Source organism: Phocoena sinus, chromosome 10 (genome assembly GCF_008692025.1).
Source record: "Phocoena sinus isolate mPhoSin1 chromosome 10, mPhoSin1.pri, whole genome shotgun sequence".
NCBI classification, from domain to species: domain Eukaryota; kingdom Metazoa; phylum Chordata; class Mammalia; order Artiodactyla; family Phocoenidae; genus Phocoena; species Phocoena sinus.
The window spans coordinates 83,949,541-83,971,124 of NC_045772.1; the positions used below are offsets into that span (position 1 = coordinate 83,949,541).

Genomic DNA, 21,584 nt, shown 5'->3' on the forward strand with positions numbered 1-21,584 from the left:
AAATCTTCTGTACTGTTTCTTCTAAGCTCAAAACTTTATTGAACTAGAAAGAATGCTAGAGGTGGCCACACATTCTATAAAGATAGATAAAAAATCATAAACTACTGAGCACCATTATTTTGATTAGCCACTTAGACCTCAAATGTATATGTTTGGTTTATACAACTATTTAAACCATAAGGTTCATTTTTGTGGAATATAGTATAAACCAATGTGTATTTGAATGGAGAGAGCTTTATAAGCCTACAATACTGCTGGGTTAATTAATTTCAGGACATTTACATCACTTCTTTAAGAGTTGAACATATTGGGGTGAAAGCCTCTCCTTTTCATACTTAATTATTAAGAAGAAGCATATCTTGTTCACCCATATCATTGATAGATATAGACATAGTTAAAGGTTTTTTGGGGGTTTGTTTGTTTTTTGTCTTTTAAGAGTAGGGTAGTATTAGCACTGTGGTTGAGAACCAGGGCTCTGGAAGCCAAGAGAATGGAGTTGATTATCTACTTTATGTTTTATTAGTCATATGATCTCAGGCATTTACTTCAGTCTGTGTGCCTCAGTTTCTCCATCTCTGAAGTGCAAATCATAATTAGGCTTGTCATGAGAATTAACTGAGTTAACGCATATATGGCAGTTTAAACAGCACCTGACACAAAGTAAATATTCAATAAATATTGTCTATCATTCTTAGTGATTATAGTCTGATAGACTGACTATTAAATGTAGTGTTTTTACTACCCTGTGTGGATTTAATTTCAGTTTATAGGACCGAAAAATACACATGATGATGCATTTCTCGAGTCTAGAAGTCAAGAATAAAATGTCATTTGGGCAATAAAAGGAAGATACATATTTGATTGAGTCGCATATTATCTCTTTTATTCAAATGAATTAATTCTTCTTAGTCACCAAATTATCTAAAATTTGAACATTAAGGTGTTCATAGAAAAATACTATCTATAGAATTAATAAGAATGCATTTTTAAAAAGATATTTTGATGAGGGTAGATACATGGATACATTAGGCAGACCCCTTCCTTTATCTCATGGTTGCAAAGGTGACAGAGAGAGCAAGGTGAGGTAAAGCTTGTTCAAGAATAACGGACTTCCCTGGCGGTCCAGTGGTTAAGACTCTGCACTTCCACTGCAGGGGGCATTGGGTTTGACCCCTGGTTGGGGAACTAAGATCCCACATGCTGTGTGGCGTGGCCAAAAAAAAAAGTATACCGGAGATTATTAACCTCATTCTAAAAGTTTGGAACACGCTTTTATCGTTAGACTTTAAAAGTTACACATCACAGTTCCAAGAGCTCTTCTGCAAAATACTGAAGCTTGTTCTTAGAGTTCACAAAACTTAATTAAATATATATTGCTGGCCTGGACCACTGCCGCATTTGTTAGCAGACTCTTTGAACGTTCAGCTCCCAGGAAAATGAACGGAAATGTGCAGTCATTATTTCAGGGATGGTAAATGCAGTCCCAGGGAAGAAACTGAAAACCATAAGACTTCGTTGACGGAAGACTGTGCCAGCACTACATAACAGGCCATTGGCCATGCAGATGGACAGTGGAGCCCCCACACTGAAACATCTGTTAACTACATAAAACTGTTAAAGGGATTAACACTGCCAGAGGCTGAAATGTAACCAGACAAGTGAAACAGCGATAAGATAAATATTCCTGCTTGAAATAAAAGTAATGCTAATTAATTTATTTTTATATTGCTGTGGTAACTGAGTTTAGAATTCTTGTGAAATACGTTAAACTCTTCACAATATATCCTTTCTCTTTGCAAGGTGTAGAAAATTAGAGAGATGCAAAATGGGATATTATTTTATTTTACTTTAATTTGAAATTTTTTCGGATATTTTAATAGACTTCATTGCATATAATTTGGGTGTCATTCTCTGTACAGATGATGCTACAGAAAAATGTGTGTAATTTTCACTTATGGCAAGCCAAGCTCAGTTGCCAAATTCTTATTTGTAAAGTATATCATCATATAATGTAAAAACAGAGTATAAAATATAAATGTTTAAAGTGAAGCTAAATTTGGGATGTTTCTGCTTTTGACCTTGGAAATAAAGGAGAAGAAAGATCTGTGGAAAATAAATACAGCAGTTTTGCTGTATTCTGGTTTGCACATTAAACTGAGCTAATGTTTATTATGGGTCATTCATAAAAACATTCCTTAGTTTACTGAATGAATTTGTGATTGCCCCTTTCAGAGGTGTCTGTGTGTGTATGTATCTGTGTTTAAGTGTTTGCTTGTATTTATGTGTCGGTTTTAAATAAATAATTACAAAAGTGTACTTTCACTTAGTCTGCAGGGGCTTATAATTATTACATTATGCATATTGATTTCTAAATTCAAGTACCTTATAAGCTAAGAGTCATCTATGAAAGTATTGTCTATAGAGCGTTCAATCAAGAAACAGTGATTGTAAGAGGCATATTCTGTTTTTAGGAAATGGAAACCAGTTGGGGTTTAGAATTATTCTGAAAATTCTTTTCGCACACATTTTTTACTTTTGCTTTTCCCACGTTGACTCGATCCCGCCCAACAAACTGATGTTTATACCATAGCTAATGTCCCTGTACTCACTGATATCCATTGACAAAAATCATATGAACAGGTTATGATTATATTTGTGTTGACATCTCTATTTTTCATATATTTTAAACAATTAGAATGACAGTTTTATCAAGTATTTTTAATCTAGTCAAAAATACTAGCATTATTTTTTAAAGATTAAATATCAAATCAATGCGATTTGTCATTTTTCTGGGGTCAACAGATCCTCATTAACATGTCTTAAATAGAGGACAAATGTGTAAACATGGGCATAAGCTATTATACTGAATATTAAATATGCACACGCTCATATATATTTTATTGGAAACTTTTAATGCTGTAGAATTAAGAAATAAACCTGGGGGAGACTAACCTCCTCAAAGATGTTAGGATACGGATTTATTTTTAAGAAAAGCTCTGCTTTGTGGCAAGTCAAAGGATTATGGAGGTAAGAGATTATACAAGGAAAACCTTTAAGAAAATAAATTTTTCTTTGTCATTTCAATATCATTTCTCTTGAAAAGTTCTGAAAAAACAATTTAGTGCTGCTTATACAAAATATACCCCTGATATTACACAAATTGCCGAAGTTCTACTAGAAATTATGGGGAAAATAATGCCAAAAGGAACACCAGAAGTATGTTTACCTTTTAGAATTATAGAATAAGTTCTTTTCATACATGTACACAATTATGAAGAGGCAAAGTCTGCAAGAAACTTTATTTTTCAGGACAAATGAGGCTTAAAGTGCAAAACAGCAAAGAGTATCGTCAGAAACAGTGCTTCAGATAACAAATGGAATTGGAAATACCTTCTGCATAAGCAGACATGAACTTACAGTGTACTTCTCTGATATCAGAATAACTTGGGTGGCTGATGTCTTCTTAAAAGCATGAGAGGAAGGTGGAGAACTAAAAGAGGACCCTCCTTTAATTAGGAGTACCATAAAGAACAGGCAGCTGCTTAAAATTAAAAAGCAAATTAAATATTTGGAATGTTATTTGTTTAAACATTATAATATCATGAGAAGGTTTATTACAGATGACCACTACATTTAATGTTCGTAGGAAAATCTAAGACTTTCAAACAAAAGCCAAAAATAGACAAAACTAATCAATATAGGCTTTGTAGAAAGGCTGCGTTGCCGTTTGAACTCAGTCTAAGGGAGAGAATCTTCTTATTTTTACTTCTCCTATGAATTGATCTTTGTCTCACTCTAGTGTCAACCTGTAAAGTTAATGTATTCTTTTTTGAAATTTCTTTATTCCTTTTGCTCTTGCAGAGTGACATTTTTCACCATTGCAGCTGAATAAGCCATGTAACCAATTAAAATTAAAAAGCTTACTGAATTTTAAACAAATATATATATATATATTTTTTTTTCTTTTGCTTTCTCTTTCAGGAAGTTGATGGCAATAAAGTTATGTCTTCATTTGCCCCACACAACTCATCTACCTCACCTCAGAAGGCAGAAGAAGGTGGGCGACAGAGTGGCGAGTCCTTGTCTAGTACAGCCCTGGGGACTCCTGAGCGACGCAAAGGCAGCTTAGCTGATGTTGTTGACACCTTGAAGCAGAGGAAGATGGAAGAGCTCATCAAAAATGAGCCAGAAGGTAAAGGATGGAAAAGAAAACAAACCTGATTTTAATGGTTTGATTTTAACTTCTAGCTCCCTTTTCTGACGCACTCTCAAGGTTAAATTGGAAGAAACCGAATGCAATGAAGATGCATAGTATTTTTTTTTAAGAAACATATTTATACGTCTAACCCCAATTTTATAAATCATTAATTTTTGTTATGATGTCTTCCTTATTTTCACACGAGTAAGTTGTGGTTGAGTAAAACTTAAGGTTCAAGAATACAAAGTGGCAGAAGAGCCCAGGACAGTCACCGCCTACCTGCGAGATATGTGCAGTCTAGTTTGTGCTTCCCCACCAGGGCCATTTTACAACTTTGTTACATTTTATAACCTTTATACATTAATGCATCTTAGACTGCCTAGACAATTTGGTCTATTTTTTGTATAGTCTAAAATTAGTATGGTTAGAACTATTGTGTATTTGAAAAGTAGTGATTCTCTTACTGTTAGCTCAGCTGAGGTTCCCAGTTTTTCAACTTCCAGGATGCCTTTATTTTAAGATTTCATTTTCTAAATCTCTTTAATAGTTACAGATAGTCTCCTACAGGTGATAATGCTCATGGACTCATCTTAAAATGAAAGCAAACAAACTAGTAAAACGATTGATGCAAACTGTATAGTTTATGAATAAATGATAGTCATCCTTTACATTACGGATATTTACTAACTCCTGTTTAAAACCTCTGTCCATCCTAAACACGGATGCCACGTTGCACACAAGAACATGCCTCCTATTTATTTCAGAGTCAGATGGAAAAGTAAAACAAACAAACATAAAACAGTGACATAAAAAGACATGCTTTACACCAAAAATATACTGCATTTATACTATTTAACACTATTTTTAAATGTTGTTAGGACACTGGTAAATTATATCTGGCGCAAAATGTATGTTAACCAGTATTTGGAGTCATGTGGTAATTAAATATTTCTGGGTCTCTACCAGATGCATAGCTGGGACATGGATTTTAGTTAATATTTATGTAATTCACATGATCTTACAGTTGGAAGGGATTTTGGAAATAATCTAGTCAGCCAAAGACTTTTTGGCTCTAATCTTCATGGAGATAAAAATGGAGTTTTGAGGAGGACCCACACAACCTTTTTCTTTTAATGTGCTGCATTTTTTTCTGATAGTAAAAATAGTATTTTCTTACTATAAGAGTTGTTTAAAAAACAGAAAAATTAAAAGGAAGATGATAAAAATCACCCAGAATCATAGCTTTCTGGTATAACATCTTTATGATAGTTTTCTTTTTCTTTATTTTTGTATATGCTATTCATTTTGCATGATTAACTTTCTGCATTTAAAATTATTTTGCATCTTTTATGTTGTGATACAGCATTATTAACTAAAGTCCATAGTTTATTCAGATTTCTTTAGTTTTCACCGTGTGCTTTTTCTCTTCTAGGATGCCATCACATAACAGATTACATTTAGCTATTTAGTTCTCATGTCTCCTTGGGCTCCTTTTGGCTGCAACAGTTTCTCAGCCTGTTCTTGTTTTTGATAACCTTGAAAATTTTGAGGAATACTGTTCAGATATATTGTAGAATGCCACTCTATTAGAATTTGTCTGGTGGTTTTCTCATAATTAAACTGGGACTGTGAGTTTGGGTAGAAAGACCACAGAAACCAAGTACCATTCTTGTCACATCACATCAAAAGTACATACTTACGATGTGATTTATGAATGTTGGTGTTGACCTTGATCACCTGGCTGATAACAGTGTTTGTCGGGTTTCTCCACTGTAAAGCCCCCCTGCCCCCTTTCTGTACCTTACTCTGTGGAAGGAAGGTGCTGTGTACAACCCACATTTAAGGAGTAGGGGACCTTGATCCCCATCCTTCACAGTGAATCATCGAGAAATTTATTTGTATTTATTCTTTATTGGAGATTTATCTCTTCTCTGTCATTTACTTATTCAATCACTTATTTATATCAGTATGAACTCATGGATGTTTATTTTATACTTTGAGTTATAATACAACTTTTTATTTTGTTAGTCACATTGTTCCAGTTTTGTTCATTGGAGGCTCCTTCTATTGTCACTTTGACGTACCACTGTGATGGTGGGTTTTTTCTTGTTTTTGGACACTTGTTTACTTTCTGGTACTATGAGATACTGCGGATTCATCTTGTATCTTTCCTTCTCCCAGTCCTAGAATAAACCATTTCTCTAAGAAGCCCTGGTTCCTTTTATTGGAGAATGGTGTTAGAAAGCAAGATCTGGATATGAAGTGTGCTCTTTGCTACTGAGGTGTCATTTCTTTTAGGACCTTGGTATTCCCTCAGCGTTTCATGTGAGCTTCCTTCCAAGTGGGTGCACAGACTCTTAATTAGGAAATATATGACAGGCTGAAGCCAAACGAATAATTCCTAACAGGAAAAAGGGCAGGAGACAGTGCTTGCCAAGTTGCTTAGCAGGAAACATTCAGAGGTACTGGGAATTAGGAGAAAATTAGCTACACAGGCAAAAGAACAGAGATAGAGCATCCATGGCAGAAAGAGTTGACACAAAGAAATATCGTTATGTATGTGGACATTAGACTGTTTTCATTATTGTATTTCCCACAGCTCTTTTTTTTGTACTTTCCTTCCTACAAATATATTAAAAGCTCAGCTCAAGAGTGACTTGTTATTGAATAATACAAAGGTATTGAGAAAATACAGAGATAGTCTTTATGGAAGACTGGCATATAGGTTGAACATGCCAAGCATCTAGAAGCCCGAGTCCCAGAAAGGTAGTTTTTGTATGAATACAAAACAACTAAGATGGTGTTATGTTTACGTACACAAGATTCCTAGACATGCTTTGAGTACACAGAAATGTAAGTAGACTCACAGTTATTTATTTATTTACTTACTTACAATTGAAGTATAGGTGATTTACAATGTGTTAGTTTCTGGTGTATAGCAAAGGGATTCAGTTATGCTTATTTATAATATTCTTTTCCATGATGGTTTATCACAGGATATTGAATATAGCTCCCTGCGCTACACAGTAAGACCTTGCTGTTTATCTATTTTATGTACACTAGTTTGTATCTGATAATCCCAAACTCCTAATTACCCCTCTCCCACCCCCTTTCCCCTTTGGTGAGTTTGTTTTCTGTATCTGTGAGTCTGTTTCTCTTTTGCAAATAAGTTCATTTGTGTCATTTTATAGATTCCACATATAAGTGATGTCCTATGGTATTTGTCTTTCTCTTTCTGACTGACTTCACTAAGTGTGATAATCTCTAGATCCATACATGTTGCTGCAAATGGCATTATTTCATTCTTGTCTATAGCTGAGTAGTATTCCATTGTATGTATGTCTATACCCCATCTTCTTTATCCATTCGTCTGTCAGTGGACGTTTAGGTTGCTTCCATGTCTTGGCTATTTTAAATAGCACTGCTGTGAACATTGAGGTGCATATATCTTTTCAAATTAGAATTTTCTCCGGATATATGCACAGGAGTGGGATTGCTGGACCATACGGCAACTCTATTTTTAGTTTTTTGAGGAACCTCCATACTGTTTTCCATAGTGGCTGCACCAACTCACATTCCCACCAATGGAGGGTTCCCTTTTCTCCACACCCTCTATAGCATTTATTATTTGTAGACTTTCTAATTATGGCCATTCTGATTGGTGTGAGGTGGTACCTCATGGTAGTTTTGATTTACATTTCTCTAATATTAGTGATGTTGAGCATCTTCTCATGTGCCTATTGGCCATCTGTATGTCTTCTTTGGAGAAATTAGACTCACTTTTATTGATGAAGAAATTTGCTCTTGTAAGAATATTTAGTAACTGCAACTATTGGGAGTATTAGCCAGGAGCAATTTATGTATCTGAGTAAAGTGATGATCTTAATCACCAAGAAAAAAATAATAACACGGCAGAAAATTGTATCATAGAAAAGGAATAGAGTGTTAAAGGAAATTTCTTTCTATTTTTTTTTTAACTGCAAAAAGAGAAAAAGGGAGAAATATATCTAGGAAGATATGTGAAAGGCTCCACAGCAAGTGGGAAGTTACATTCTAAATATTCTGATTCTTATTATCTCTATTTTCAGATGAGGAAACTGATGTTGAATATGTCACAGGGTGACTGTTGGGGTCATTACTCAAACTGATTAAAAACTCCACTAATTAAAGGGTATGGTTAGACATGAGAATGGACACCAAAGCCTGACATTAGCCAAGCATCAGGACAGTGACATTACATACAGTACAAACAAATGATCTGTAGTTCTGTGATGTACTATAACATCAAAAGAATAAAATACCTAGGAATAAATTTAATGAAAAAGTACAAAACAGTGTTATAGTCTGTGATGAGGGCAGTAATATGGGGATGAGGAGAGTAGGGAGAGAGTGAATGGACCTAAATGTTAAGCTGGCAGATATCTGCTATGGAAAAATCTTTCCTTCCCTCAAGCTATGTTTTCCATTGTTTTTCAAAGGCCATTAAAATGAACAGCAGGTTGTGATGAAAATTTCATTAAGCCCCAGCTAAATCATTATGAGGGTGCCATATTCATGCCTTTGCTTCCTCTCATTGGGGGGGGAATGCAGATTTCAATAGAAGGTCCGTATTATTTCCGACCTTATCCCTGCCAACAGCAAACTAGCAGAAATTCAGAAGTTAGAAGAGAATGGTGTGTCGTACAAAAGGAGGCCACCGAGGTAAAATGGTTAGAAAGAAGATAAGATTTGCATATGGGCCGAAGAAAAAATGGCTCTTTTATTCGAGCTAGCTTATCTTTTCAAGCAATTAATTAAAATATTTTAAAAGTTATAAATAGAAAATATATTTATATACTTTTGTTTGTATCTTTTTCCTCCATCAGAATTTTTGTCTGTCATTACTTTAAAAGTTCTGGTGCTGAAGATTCTCATTTGTCCAGTGACACTTTAACTGATGTGGAACCTGCCAGAGTTCATAGTGAATTTTCAGTTTGAAATGTCTGACCTTTGTAACATATGTTTTATATTTGGTAGTAACTATGCTCTATCAGTTGTTTTTTTTAACTATGAGACTTAGGAGTTAAGAATGACGAGCTTTAATATCATAATATGTGATACATTATTCCTATATCAAGGCCTTGAATAAATGATATGTATTCGATTGGTTGCATATATTAAGTGCATATCATGTGTTAATGATAGTGTTAAGTACTTTATATGAAATAGTTTATTTAATCTTTACATAAACCTCATAACCAGGGCTATTTTGTATAGCTATTCCAGTTTCAGGAAATGCCGTACACATGAACTAAATATTCTGTTTCTTATTATCTCCATTTTCAGATGAGGAAACTGGTGATTAAATATGTCACAGGGTGACTGTCGGGTCATCATTCAAACTGAAGTCAACCTTAAACTAAAATTCATGCCCTTAACCACTACTTACACTGTTTTTTCTAATTAGGAATTTTGCCAGTAATAGTTTAATATTAACACATTAACACATGTGTCCCTAAATTCCTATGAAATATTGAATAAGAAAGTAGTATTCCATAATTTTCTGCTAAAGTAAATTTCAGATTCCTCAATGGTGATCAAATTTCCAGAAAGCTTTAATTGAAAATCAGCTCAGTTTAAACTGTTTGATTTTAAAGTGTTAAAAAAAAAATGCCTTGGAAGATATCTTAAGAAAAACTTGTTTTAGAAGAATGTCTGGGAGCAAATTAGTTTGGCATAATAAAAATTCGGAATTGGAATGAAATGTAGACACATTTTAGCCCTCTCTCCTCATTTAGAGAGAGAGAGAGAACTGAGGTAGAGATGTGCTTGAGCTCACACAGCAAGTTAGTGTTAAAGCTAGAATGAGAATCCAGTGCACATCCTACAGGTCCAGGTGCCTTTTTTCTCCAATTCAGTTACATCATACCTTCTGGTATTCTTTACTCTCTCTGTCTTGATTTTTTTAGAAATAATGTCATCACCCCATCTTAGTTTTAAAGAGTATATCATTGATCATTAAATTAAATCTGAACAAATCTAAGATAACCAGCTATCTTAATTCAGCTAATAAAGCCAAGATAGATTGGTATCCACAAATGTCCTGTGTTCTCAAGTTCCAGGTAGCTAGGGACTGTAGTCTATAACTACAGATCAGCCTTTAAATTTAGGGGTCAGATCCAGACTTTGATTTTCATTCAAACCTTAGGCTCAGAACAGTGCAGGTGCAGGTAATTTTTACCTTGATGAGAACTTTATATATCTCATTTAAAATAGAATCCTTTTAGATACAAGATTATAACAGGCTTCATATTTTAACTTTTCTATATTAATGTCTATAGTACTCCTATGTCTCTTTGGAATGGCCTTTTCAGCTTATTTATATCTCTTCCTCCTAGAAACACAACAAACAACACCTTTTCTTGATTCCCATCCCCTCTATCTGTAATTCTGTTCCTCGTTTCTCCAAGTCTCACTGCATTAACTTTTTCATCTTTTTAAGAACTGTTACTTGCCTCCCTCCATTGTTAGTTACTTAACTGTATTATGACTGTCCACTTATTTGTCAAGTTTCTTCCCCTGTATTAAACGCCTTAAGGGTGAGGATAGTGCACATACTAAATATTTAAAATATTTGTTGAAAGGACGTTTATACTGCTTCAGTGTTACCCTGCTGTCTTGGGAAAACGAGAGGAAAGACCTTAATAACTACACGACGCTTCTGCCCGATGTTATGTGAGCTACCTCATTCAATGCTCAGAAACTCCGAAGCTGGTATTATTTCTTACCTTAAAAATTAAAAATCAAGTTTTAGTAACTTGTTCATGTTCTTGTCACATGGAGGAACTAGAATTAGAATGAACTTCTTTTCCTCCACAAAGCTACTTGGCATTGAACACAAGACCCGACCCTTTAATCCCCTTAACCTTACTTTCCACCATTCTCTAAGGTACATGTTCTCATGCTGTCTTTATTAAAGAAACTGCATGCAGTTCTCTCAACACTCTGTATTTTTAATACTACTGTCTTTTCATATGCAGTTTCCTCTGCCTTAAATATCATACCCTGTCTTATCCACCTAATGAATTTATATGCACCTTTCAAGACTCAACGCCTTCTCTGAACACCTTTGTCAGAATTTGGTTTGGTCTACACTGCTAACATAACTCATCCCTGTTAGTTCTGACCACATTACCATCATTGTCTATTTACCTGCTGTCTTCCACAGCTGTAAGTATGTGAACGTTGAAATGAGTTCTTGGTTTGATTATCTGTGCCTCTCCGCTTCCTAATAATGAACTTGGTGCATAATAGGTGATTGTGTTACCTGTGGATGACGGTCCACCCACTAATTGACATTTTTAGCCTTTGATAACACTCCCCTAAAAATTGAGTAGATTTCATTGCTCACCTGTTTTTTTTAAAAAATTTATTTATTTATTTATTTTTGGCTGCATTGGCTCCTCGTTACTGCTCACGGGCTTTCTCTAGTTGTGGCAAGCTGAGGCTACTCTTTGTTGTGGTGTGAGGGCTTCTCATTGCAGTGGCTTCTCTTGTTGTGGAGCATGGGCTCTAGGCACGCGGGCTTCAGTAGTTGCAGCACACGGGCTCAGTAGTTGTGGCTCACAGGCTCTACAGCGCAGGCTCAGCAGTCGTGGCCCATGGGCTTAGTTGCTCCGAGGCATGTGGGATCCTCCCGGAACAGGGATCGAACCCTTGTCCCCTGCATTGGCAGGTAGCTTCCCAACCGCTGGGCCACCAGGGAAGTCCCCGCCTTCTGTTTTTACTGCCCTCTTTTCTTCATGTCCTACTCAGTTAACCTCCCTACCTGTTTATCTCATTCATCTTGGCCTCTCCATCCTTCTTGTCATTATTGAATCTTTGAGATCATTACTTTAAATTCTTCCTGTGACTTAGAGGTTAAAGTATTGTCCCGGGTCACAAGGCTAGGTATTAAGATCCAGGATACAAAACTAAAATACACACGTAACAAAAACTTTATATATTTTATGGTCACACTAATCTTTGAAATAACTGTAGTATTGCTAATATATTGGCATTATCTATGAATTTGTGGCCACAGATTACAATTTCCCCCCACTGCTATGGGCAAAGTAAAAAGTGAATTGATCTGTGAATAATTTTCCAGAATTCGATGCTGTAAATGGTTCTTTAATAGTGTTTCATCATAATGGAGACCAGCACTCTTTTCTAGGTCAGAGCTGGCACGAGAGAGAGAGTTATTATTTCTTACGATGAGCTCAAGATGCTAGCAGGCTACAGTTGGATCTGTCACTCCACCACCCCACCCCGCCCCCCCACAGTTCATCTCCAGAGGCCTGGAGTCAAAGAAAAGTAACTGACTCAGCTCCTTCCTTGTTCCCTGCAGTCTTTCAGGGACTCTAAGATGTTCCCTCAAGGGGAGAGTTTCCAAACTCAGGATTCAGGAGTTCCTTCAGAGGGCTTATAAATCCTAGAAATTGTATGCAGAATGGGGAAAATACGTATATTTGTGCGTTTTTTGAGACCTAGTTCGTCGTTCTTATCTGACTTTCAATTCAAGTCATGATGAAAAAGGGTAACTGCACTGAGTCAGGGTTTGAGTTGCAGTCCTGGTTCTGCCACTGATTACTCTGTGTAAGATATATATCAATATAGTTTAGTCTCTGATCAGTTTTGAAGCATTAACTTACAAGTATTTAGCAATATTTGGGAATGTCATTGTATCTGTTTTGCCACATTTGCGGGAAATGCAGCTTTTAAATTTAAATAAGGATTTCTTCGCATTAAACTGAGCATCTACCTTATAATTTATATTATAAAAGACATTATATTTACCTGCCTTTAAATTGCTGTAGTAATTGTGTTAATGTAATAAATATCTGTCCTCTGTTGGCAAATCTAACTGCCCTACTTTCTTCAGAGGGTTGTTAAAGGAAACAAATGAGGTAATGCACATGAAAGTACTTTATAAATTATAACCAACTTGGAATTGTACCAGTTATTGTCATTACCACATCTTGGCTGGTTAGAAACATTGTTACTTTAGGCATACCAGAAACATTATATGGCTCCAGTGCTACTTTCCCAGGATACTTACATGTACTGAAAAATTCTGGTTCAGACCTGCAAAATTCTGGAAATTTAGGATATGTAATCCACAACAAAAATGACAAACCCAGCATTCATGAAAATCCTAGGATAGCTAGTTGTTTTGAAGTTTATTTATATAAATTTCCCTAAATAAAATATGGTTAGGCAAGTTTGTACCTGAAGAATTACTTTTCAAAAAGAAAGAAGATTTCTCTATATTGATACGGATAACATTACAAAATGTGACCAATGAGACTAGGAGAAGCAATTTAACATTGGGTTTGTGGATTTCTTATTTCTACAATAAATGTGAATGTGTACTGAAGACAAAGATCATTGAAGGCTCCCTTAGCCAAAAATTTCATAATTTTCTAAGATTTTAGCTTTCTCTCATTTGTTCTTCCTTTCCTCCCCTATTTTGATTTTTTTTCTTTTCATTCCTTTTGTGTGTACATGTGGGTATGTGTGTAGTCCTCCTTTCTGATCCCACATATGCTTGGTTTTATTTAGCATCTGTATCTGTCACTGTTCTTCCTTCTTAGAGTGTGATGCCCACACCTCCAAAATTGTTACACCATGATGAGTGTACCCCTTGTGTGTGAGATACTGCATTTATTTGTGAAATTTTGTTTCTACTAGAACTAGACTTTGTCATCATTTACACAATTGGGACTTTTTCCTGAACTTCTTCAAAAAAATCTTTGCTCACAATTTTATATTACAAGACCCTAAAGGCATAACCTATTACTACCAAAGTCACCCAGTGTTACTTTGCATGAAACAGTTCATTGCTTTTAGTACAGACTTCACATAAAAGTTCTCTTTTTGTAAGAACTAATAAAATAATGGAATGAGTTTGGAAAAGTATATATTGTGACAGATCTCAAGACTTCACCCTCAGAGTCACCTACAGACCGGAGACCATCACTGGGTGAAGAAAATATTGAGAGTTTTATTGTCATCAATTTTCTCTCTCGCTCTGTCTGTCTCCGCCTCTGTCCCTGCCTGACTGTCTGTCTCTCTGTCTCTTTCTGTTTCTTTCTCTCCAGCAGATACAGCAGGGAATATTGTTCAGTGGATATCACCCTGACACCATGCAGTCAGTATACTACAAATTCTCAGCGGCAAAGGCCAAAAAACTTCCTCTTAACTCCATGTATACCATTTCTAGGATTGGGCTGGACACTTTTTAAGTTTATAACTGTACGTGTATGAAACAAAAAAGTGTAAATTCTTGGTCATGAATGATGCTCTCTTTAAACTTAAAAATAGTTATGAATATCCTTGTGTAATGTATCTTTTTGATATTTGCTTCTGTCACATCTATTGAAAATTACTCAATTTAGCTGCTTGTACCTTCTGTGGTACTTTACTTGTGTTTCCCCCCCCCCAAATAATTATGTGTTAATGGACTTTTAATTTCTATTACAAATGTGTTGACATATAGACCCATTAGATTCTCTAAATGGACATAAAGCTTTTTCTCCTTGTTTTAAGATGTATTTTAGGGGTCCTAAAGTAGATATTATAAGCAGTGTATTTCCATCTGTGCTGTGCCACGGCGTTATATATAATTATTCTGTGGAAAAGACAGGCCCCTGGTGCATGGTATTTGGCCTTGTGAACATCCCTACAGGCGCCGAGTGTTTGATGTTTGAGTTTACGTTAGAAATCACAATGCCTGCTCTTTTACTTTAAATGTCTGTTGTTGAGCAGCCCTTTAGAATTTAAACTGAACCATATTACATTAACAGATAAGTTGAAATTGAAATTCAAAATTACCCCCTAACTTTACCAATTTTTTAAATATTATTTTTATAAGGAAATTATGGAGATTGTCTTTCCTAAATTCAAAATCCCAAAGCATTCCGTTAAATTAAGAACACTGAAATTCACTTTGAAATTCACTCTTATTTTAAAGCCACATTTGATGAGGTGGGAAAAATAAAAACTGGAACGGATCAGGGGAAAAGCCTAAAGATACTTTAATTGGCAGAGGTTTGAGTTGCTTTTGTTTAGTTACTCACTGTCCTTTTGACAAAGTACACGTTGAAGAGGTTTTGTAAGTGCTGTTGCACTGAAGGACAAACAAGGGTACTTTTCAGTTGAGCCCTTTTCAGTTTTGTTCCTCACACTCCCACCGCTGTTGGAGGCTACCCCTAATGCATTGTGGCTACGTGTTCGTCTATGCAGTCTGTCACTGGAAAATGTCTCTTCTTGCTGAGCCTGCTGGAGTCTAACTTCCAGGCACCCTTTTCCAAGGCACCACTGTATGGAAATCGACACTCATAAAGTGATGATAAAGAAAAGAGTTTTTTTTAAAGGTCATGACAAGAAGACACCCTCAAATGCTGTAGAACCTATGTCTTTAGGAATAAGTGTTTTAACTTTAGCACAGAGTACACTGAGTCTGAAGCCTTGTAATCTTTCAACACTAGAGTGAAACGTATTCACCCTCCTCTTCGTTTCAAGCGGAATCCGTCACAGCGGTTTATCTTGATGTTGTTGATTTCATTAAGTGTTACAGAAAATTAATTTATATTTTCTCCAAAGACCTTCTGACTTGGATTGTAATGGCTCAGGGGTTGCCTTTGGGGGACCTTCTTCAGAGTAGGAGGTCCCTGAGCTGAGATCCAGGGCTGTCTGTACAAGAATCCCATTCGGCCAAGAAAGCTTACATTTTTCTTTTCAATTAGAACTTGTACTTTTGTTAATAAAATGTAATCATATTTAAGACTATGTCCTTAGTGCTCATCCTTCTGTGAACGATCAAGGCGGGCTTCTTTTTTCAGGTGGCCATTTGTTACACAAGAAGGGTACTATTTGATTCCTGCTTATACGTGAGTTTATCTACCAACAGGACTGTAAAAATCATCGCAAACTTGTCTCCACCCAGATGTTTCTAATATTTCCTAAACCTTTCAGATAAATGAGGTACCCCTGTTTTCCTTGTCCATAACTAAAACCCTCGGGTCCAGACTTTGAGTTACAATGCAGGGAGCACTTAAAAAACACCCATTGACCCAGGCTGGACACGGACATTAGGGGAGGGTGCCAGACCTTCTTGCGGCTCACGTGCCACAGCTTTTGGAGCTATCACTTATTCAAGAGTGAAAAGCCAGCCACCTGTTTCTGAGGCCTCTGTTCCCTCATATTAAAGGTTCAGGCCCTTGCTGAATCTTAACACTCTAATCTGGGGAACACACACAGCATTTTTCTGAAGCTGATTTGCCAGACTCGACTAGCTGGAGGATTTTGTGTGTTTGCGCGCGTGTGTGCTTTTCACTCAGTTACCCCTGAGGCACTTGTCACGACTGTGCGTATTAAAATTAATCAGACCTCCTAGGCCCATGTGTCTGTGTGTTTCACGTGAAGAAGTGGATATCAAGCAAATGCCCTAATTAAATGGGCCTGCTTGGTTTTGTTCTAGTGGATGCTTGGTCTTTCCTTTTTAATAGGAGTTGCTTATGGGGAAGGCACGGACAGCACTAGAGTCGGTGGAGAGCTCACTCAGAGTTTCCTTTGTCACCTGCTCCCAGAGTTCTGAGACCTCAAGGACTCCCAGTGTGCCCTCCTTAACCACCCTTAATGTTGAAGAAAAATATGGCCAAGATCGTGAGGGAGCAGTGAGGCTAGGGTAGAACAGGATGAGCATATGACCTGGACATTTGGGTTGATTAAGATAGTCTTTCCTCCATGTCGATAATCTTCGGATACCAGATTGTGCTCCGTGCTCCCACTTTTGGATGACGGAGTTTGACACAGAGGGGAAGATATTATGTAGAATTCAGAGCTAATGCCCTTTCTTTATGCCCTGAATTTGAAAGCCGACTTTTATTCATATATCTTTTCAGGTCATCTACGTATCGTGTAGAAACCATTTATGAGACAATAACTAATAAATAAATAAATAAATATATATATATATATACATACACACACACGTGTGTGTGTGTGTGTGTGTGTGTGTGTAATTTCACTTTTCCTCTGATGTTTTCTGGCTTTTGCTTATTTTCATTTATGTTAGACTTTGATCGTGGCTTTTGGAAAGACTGTCACGGAACATTTGGAAACAAACTTTAAGGAGGAGTTAAGCTCAAAACACTGAAAATGTGTCAGGCTGACGAAACAGAGTAGCTTTCTTGTTTGAGTATTTAATGTCATAAATGAGGTAAACTTTTAACACGCTGATCACTGAGCTTATGGATTTTAGTTCCAATTCATGCATACTATTTGGACATTTTTTCATATTTTAGAAAATAGAAACAGAAAATTTTCTTCAGAATATTTCAAATTTGAATTCATATATATGGAATAAAGCATGGAGCCAACATTGGAAACAATTTGAAAAATCACTTAAGTGTTGAAGAGTTTGGAGTTACAGTTTAGCAGATTTCCAAATAACTACAGCAAGTTATCTGGTAAAAGATTACTCTGGCAGGACATGGTCCGTAAAATTGATTTGTTCCTTTCCAAATTGAAAGAGTTGGACAATTTCATAAAGCTAACCGTTTTTTTTACAACTTTTCTTCCTTTCCTCCCATTGTATCTAAGAGGTAAAAGGATCCATCCATTAACCTATATGCTCTCTTTTATATGTGGTCATACAACTCACGTGTAGAGCGCCGTATCAGCAGTGCCAAGCAACTGTCTGGTACCTGACAGCATCATAGAAACCCCTCCTCTGTTCACTTAGGTTGCTACTGGTTATTTATTAACACAATGCAGACTGTTCAGTGGGTGTATATGAAATAGAAAGAAAAATAAAAGCCCTGAACAAGTAAATACATCTTTCATCATTTCTTTTGTTTGGTGTGTTTACTGTGTGCTATTCTTGGTCAAGATAAGTTGTTTGACAGTTCTGCAAACCGGTGAGAGGAACCTTTTCTTGAACTTTATCCTTTTGTCTGTAGAAAAATGTTTTCTATTTGCCGTTCTCTTTTCTTTGCAACCTGTCTATATAAAATGTTTTTTTGAAGATTGTTATTGCTGTTAATATGACAAGTACAGGTGATTATGAAACATAAACAGTTTTATCTAATTTGTTTGAAATGGACAGTTAAGAGGCTAGAAGTCTAAGACCGATTTCATTTCTAAACTTCTTAATTAGAAGTAGAAAATGAGATATTATAAAATCATCTTTTTACTTCCTTCTAAGAAACAGACCATTTGTTCTCAGTCCTTATATAAGTTTCGCTGAAATATTGAGCCTTGATTTAATTTGTGTTTAAGTTCTCTCCTCCCTACATATTAATATTATATCAGTGCCGTGCTCATTGCATAGTATAATTACGGGAGAGATCAGTAGCTGGGAGAGCATATGTCATAATTGAAGACGTCTGTTTATTATAACAGGACAGTGCTTCTAGGCTGGTATTTTGTGCGTTAATAGATAAGAAATGATTTGCTGTTTCAAGATGAATTAAATCTCTGTTTCATAGGCCTTTCTTTTCTGAGAAGTTATGCTTTGTAGAAATTTGCATGAAAAGTTTATACACCATCATGTGACATTAGTCAAATGGAAGACTTGGAAGCAGAAAGTGGTAGAAATGAACAAAATGCACCCTTCTCCCTTTGGAGTTTTGTTTTCTATCTCTGTTTTTTAACCCTAATGTTTCTGGTTCGGTCTTTGCTCCGGCACTGTTAGTATTTTTCACCTCTGTCGAGATGCCATGTTTCAGGGAAGGAAAACACCTAAACAGGGAGGTAGCAATGTTGAGAGCAGTACCCTGTGAATAGGAGAGGTCGGTTCTCAGCCTTCACATACAGGACAGCACTCCAGACTCCCGGCAGAAGTCATGTCCAGTGGCAGAGTCAAATGGACCAGAATTAGACGTGTGCTGGTTTTGCCGCCTCAGCGCTTTAGTTTAGCTCTGCTTGTCCTGAGTTGCCAGACGGAGGATGGCCACCTCGCTGTTGTGCTTATTTAGTCTTTTCTCCTTTCAGCTCATGGGCATCATTAAGAAGGAACCAAAAGAGCTGAAGATAAATTGAAGTTGTGTATTTTTTTAGCACATCTTTTTCACTTAAAGAATATTGTAATTGGGGGTTAATAGAGAATATTAAGTCAAAAGCATAGTAAACCTGAGAGTCCTTGTTTTTTCTCTCCATGAATTTTTCTTTTGTTTTCTAAATTTAAGATATTCAAATTAAGAATATTTGCAAGTTTCAAAGTATATTCCATTAAATAGGGAAACAGTGCCTTTTGAAATGGTTTATCTAAATTTCAAACAATGTGAACCCTTATGAAATAATGTCTAATAATTGCTTTTGAAGACAGCATTAAAGAAATATTAAATCTCTATCACTGTCAGTTATTTTTATCTACATCTATGCTCACATACACAGGAAAAAAATCTTGCCAACTCTGTTAGATCTCCAAAATTTCCCTAGAATTAAAGAATACACACACACACACACACACACACACACACACACATACAATAAATATAATAAGTTATAATTAGATTTTAGGAGCACTTATCTCACTCAATCTCTAAACTAAAAAATTTTGGCCTAGAACAAATTTTGACAAAAAGAAAATACACAGATAAGGATCTCAGTACAGAACAGAACCTCCCATTCTGTTTTGTTTTATTTTTTCATTACCTTTGGACTCCTGCTAACATCCTGTGTAAAGTCTCTCTTGATGCCCGAGAGAGTCAATACCTCCTTTCTCTGTAATCCCTTTGTTTTCTGTTTGCTCTCCTATTCACTCTTTTCTCTCATTCTGACAGAAAACACTTATTGAGGTTCTATTATATGCTAGTTATTTTATAGGTAAATGAGGACAGAGATCAAAGACACAGTTCCTGTCCTTAATTTGCTCATGGTTTTTTTGGGGAAACAAACCATGTGACTTCATGGTGAAAGGCACTGTGAGTGAGGAGGTACTGGAGGCTCTGTAAGTAGAGGGGGTGGCCTTACACCAAATGTGAGCATATAATTAGTGCCTATAATTATTTATCCTCTAAATTGAGTTAATATTTACATATTGATGGACATATCTTTGTTTATGTCACCTGTGGAGGTCATGTGGCTATTGTGACTGCTTTAGCCAATCCTGTTTATATGCTGGAGCAGAAAGCTGTTACAGTATTCACTGGATCTCTCTCTCTATGACATAACTTCTTTTAAAAAAAATTATTTATTTAGTATTTTTGGCTTCATTGGGTCTTTGCTGCTGTACGCAGGCTTCCTCTAGTTGCGGTGAGCGGGGGCTACTCTTCGTTGCGGTGCGTGGGCTTCTCATTGCGGTGGCTTCCCTTGTGGAGCACGGGCTCTAGGTGCACGGACTTCAGTAGTTGTGGCTCGCAGGCTCTAGAGTGCAGGCTTAGTAGTTGTGGCGCATGGGCTTTGTTGCTCCGCCGCATGTGGGATCTTCCCGGACCGGGGCTCGAACCCGTGTCCCCTGCGTTGGCTAGTGGATTCTTAACCACTGCGCCACCAGGGAAGCCAACTATGACATAACTTCTTTTAATGTTGTTTTTCTCATCATCTCATCTTTTCTGGATATTTTCAGGTTATTGATTTCTGCTTATCCACAGCTTTCTGGGAAAAATTTACAACCCTAAGGAGATATTCTAATTGCTTCCCCCCTAGGTTCTCAAGCTAATAAGCCTATACATATAACGTATTATTTCCCCTTTATCCATCTTTAGCCTTTATTCACTAAAATAGTAGAGGATATTATCTTTGAATTCTTGTTTTAGCAGAATGGTATTTGGAAAGTTGAGCCAAAATCATGGTAAGAATAATGGGTGCATAACCTAAACCTTGTCCAGAGAGCTAAAATACACTTAGCTTTATAAGTTCCTGATTCATGTACTGATCCATTCTCAAAATTTAAATGCTTAGCCAAAAGGTAGTTTACTCTGTAATTATAGCCTCAATTTTTTTTTCTTTTCCTTTTTTTTTTTTTTTTTGCGATACGCGGGACTCTCACTGTTGTGGCCTCTCCCGTTGCGGAGCACAGGCTCCGGACGCGCAGGTTCAGCGGCCATGGCTCACGGGCCCAGCCGCTCCGCGGCATGTGGGATCTTCCCGGACCGGGGCACGAACCCGTGTCCCCTGCATCGGCAGGCGGACTCTCAACCACTGCACCACCAGGGAAGCCCTATAACCTCAATTTTATTTTTTAAATTTTATTTATTTTTTATTGAAGTAGAGTTGATTTACAGTGCTGTGTTAATTTCTGCTGTACAGCAAAGTGGTTCAGTTATACAGATATATGCATTCTTTTTCATATTCTTTTCCATTATGGTTTATCACAGGATATTGAATATAGTTCCCTGTGCTATACAGTAGGACCTTG

General features: G+C 36.5%; 1 protein-coding gene across 2 annotated transcripts in view; it reads left to right on the top strand.

Moving 5' to 3' along the window:
* The window catches only part of SOX5 (SRY-box transcription factor 5), a 401,370-nt gene that overhangs the window by 97,101 nt on the left and 282,685 nt on the right, over window positions 1-21,584 (top strand). For both annotated transcript variants that reach the window (XM_032646908.1, XM_032646909.1), the window contains exon 3: window positions 3,982-4,192. In XM_032646908.1, the coding sequence (XP_032502799.1) occupies window positions 3,982-4,192 (211 nt within the window). The remainder of the gene's footprint in view (window positions 1-3,981; window positions 4,193-21,584) is intronic.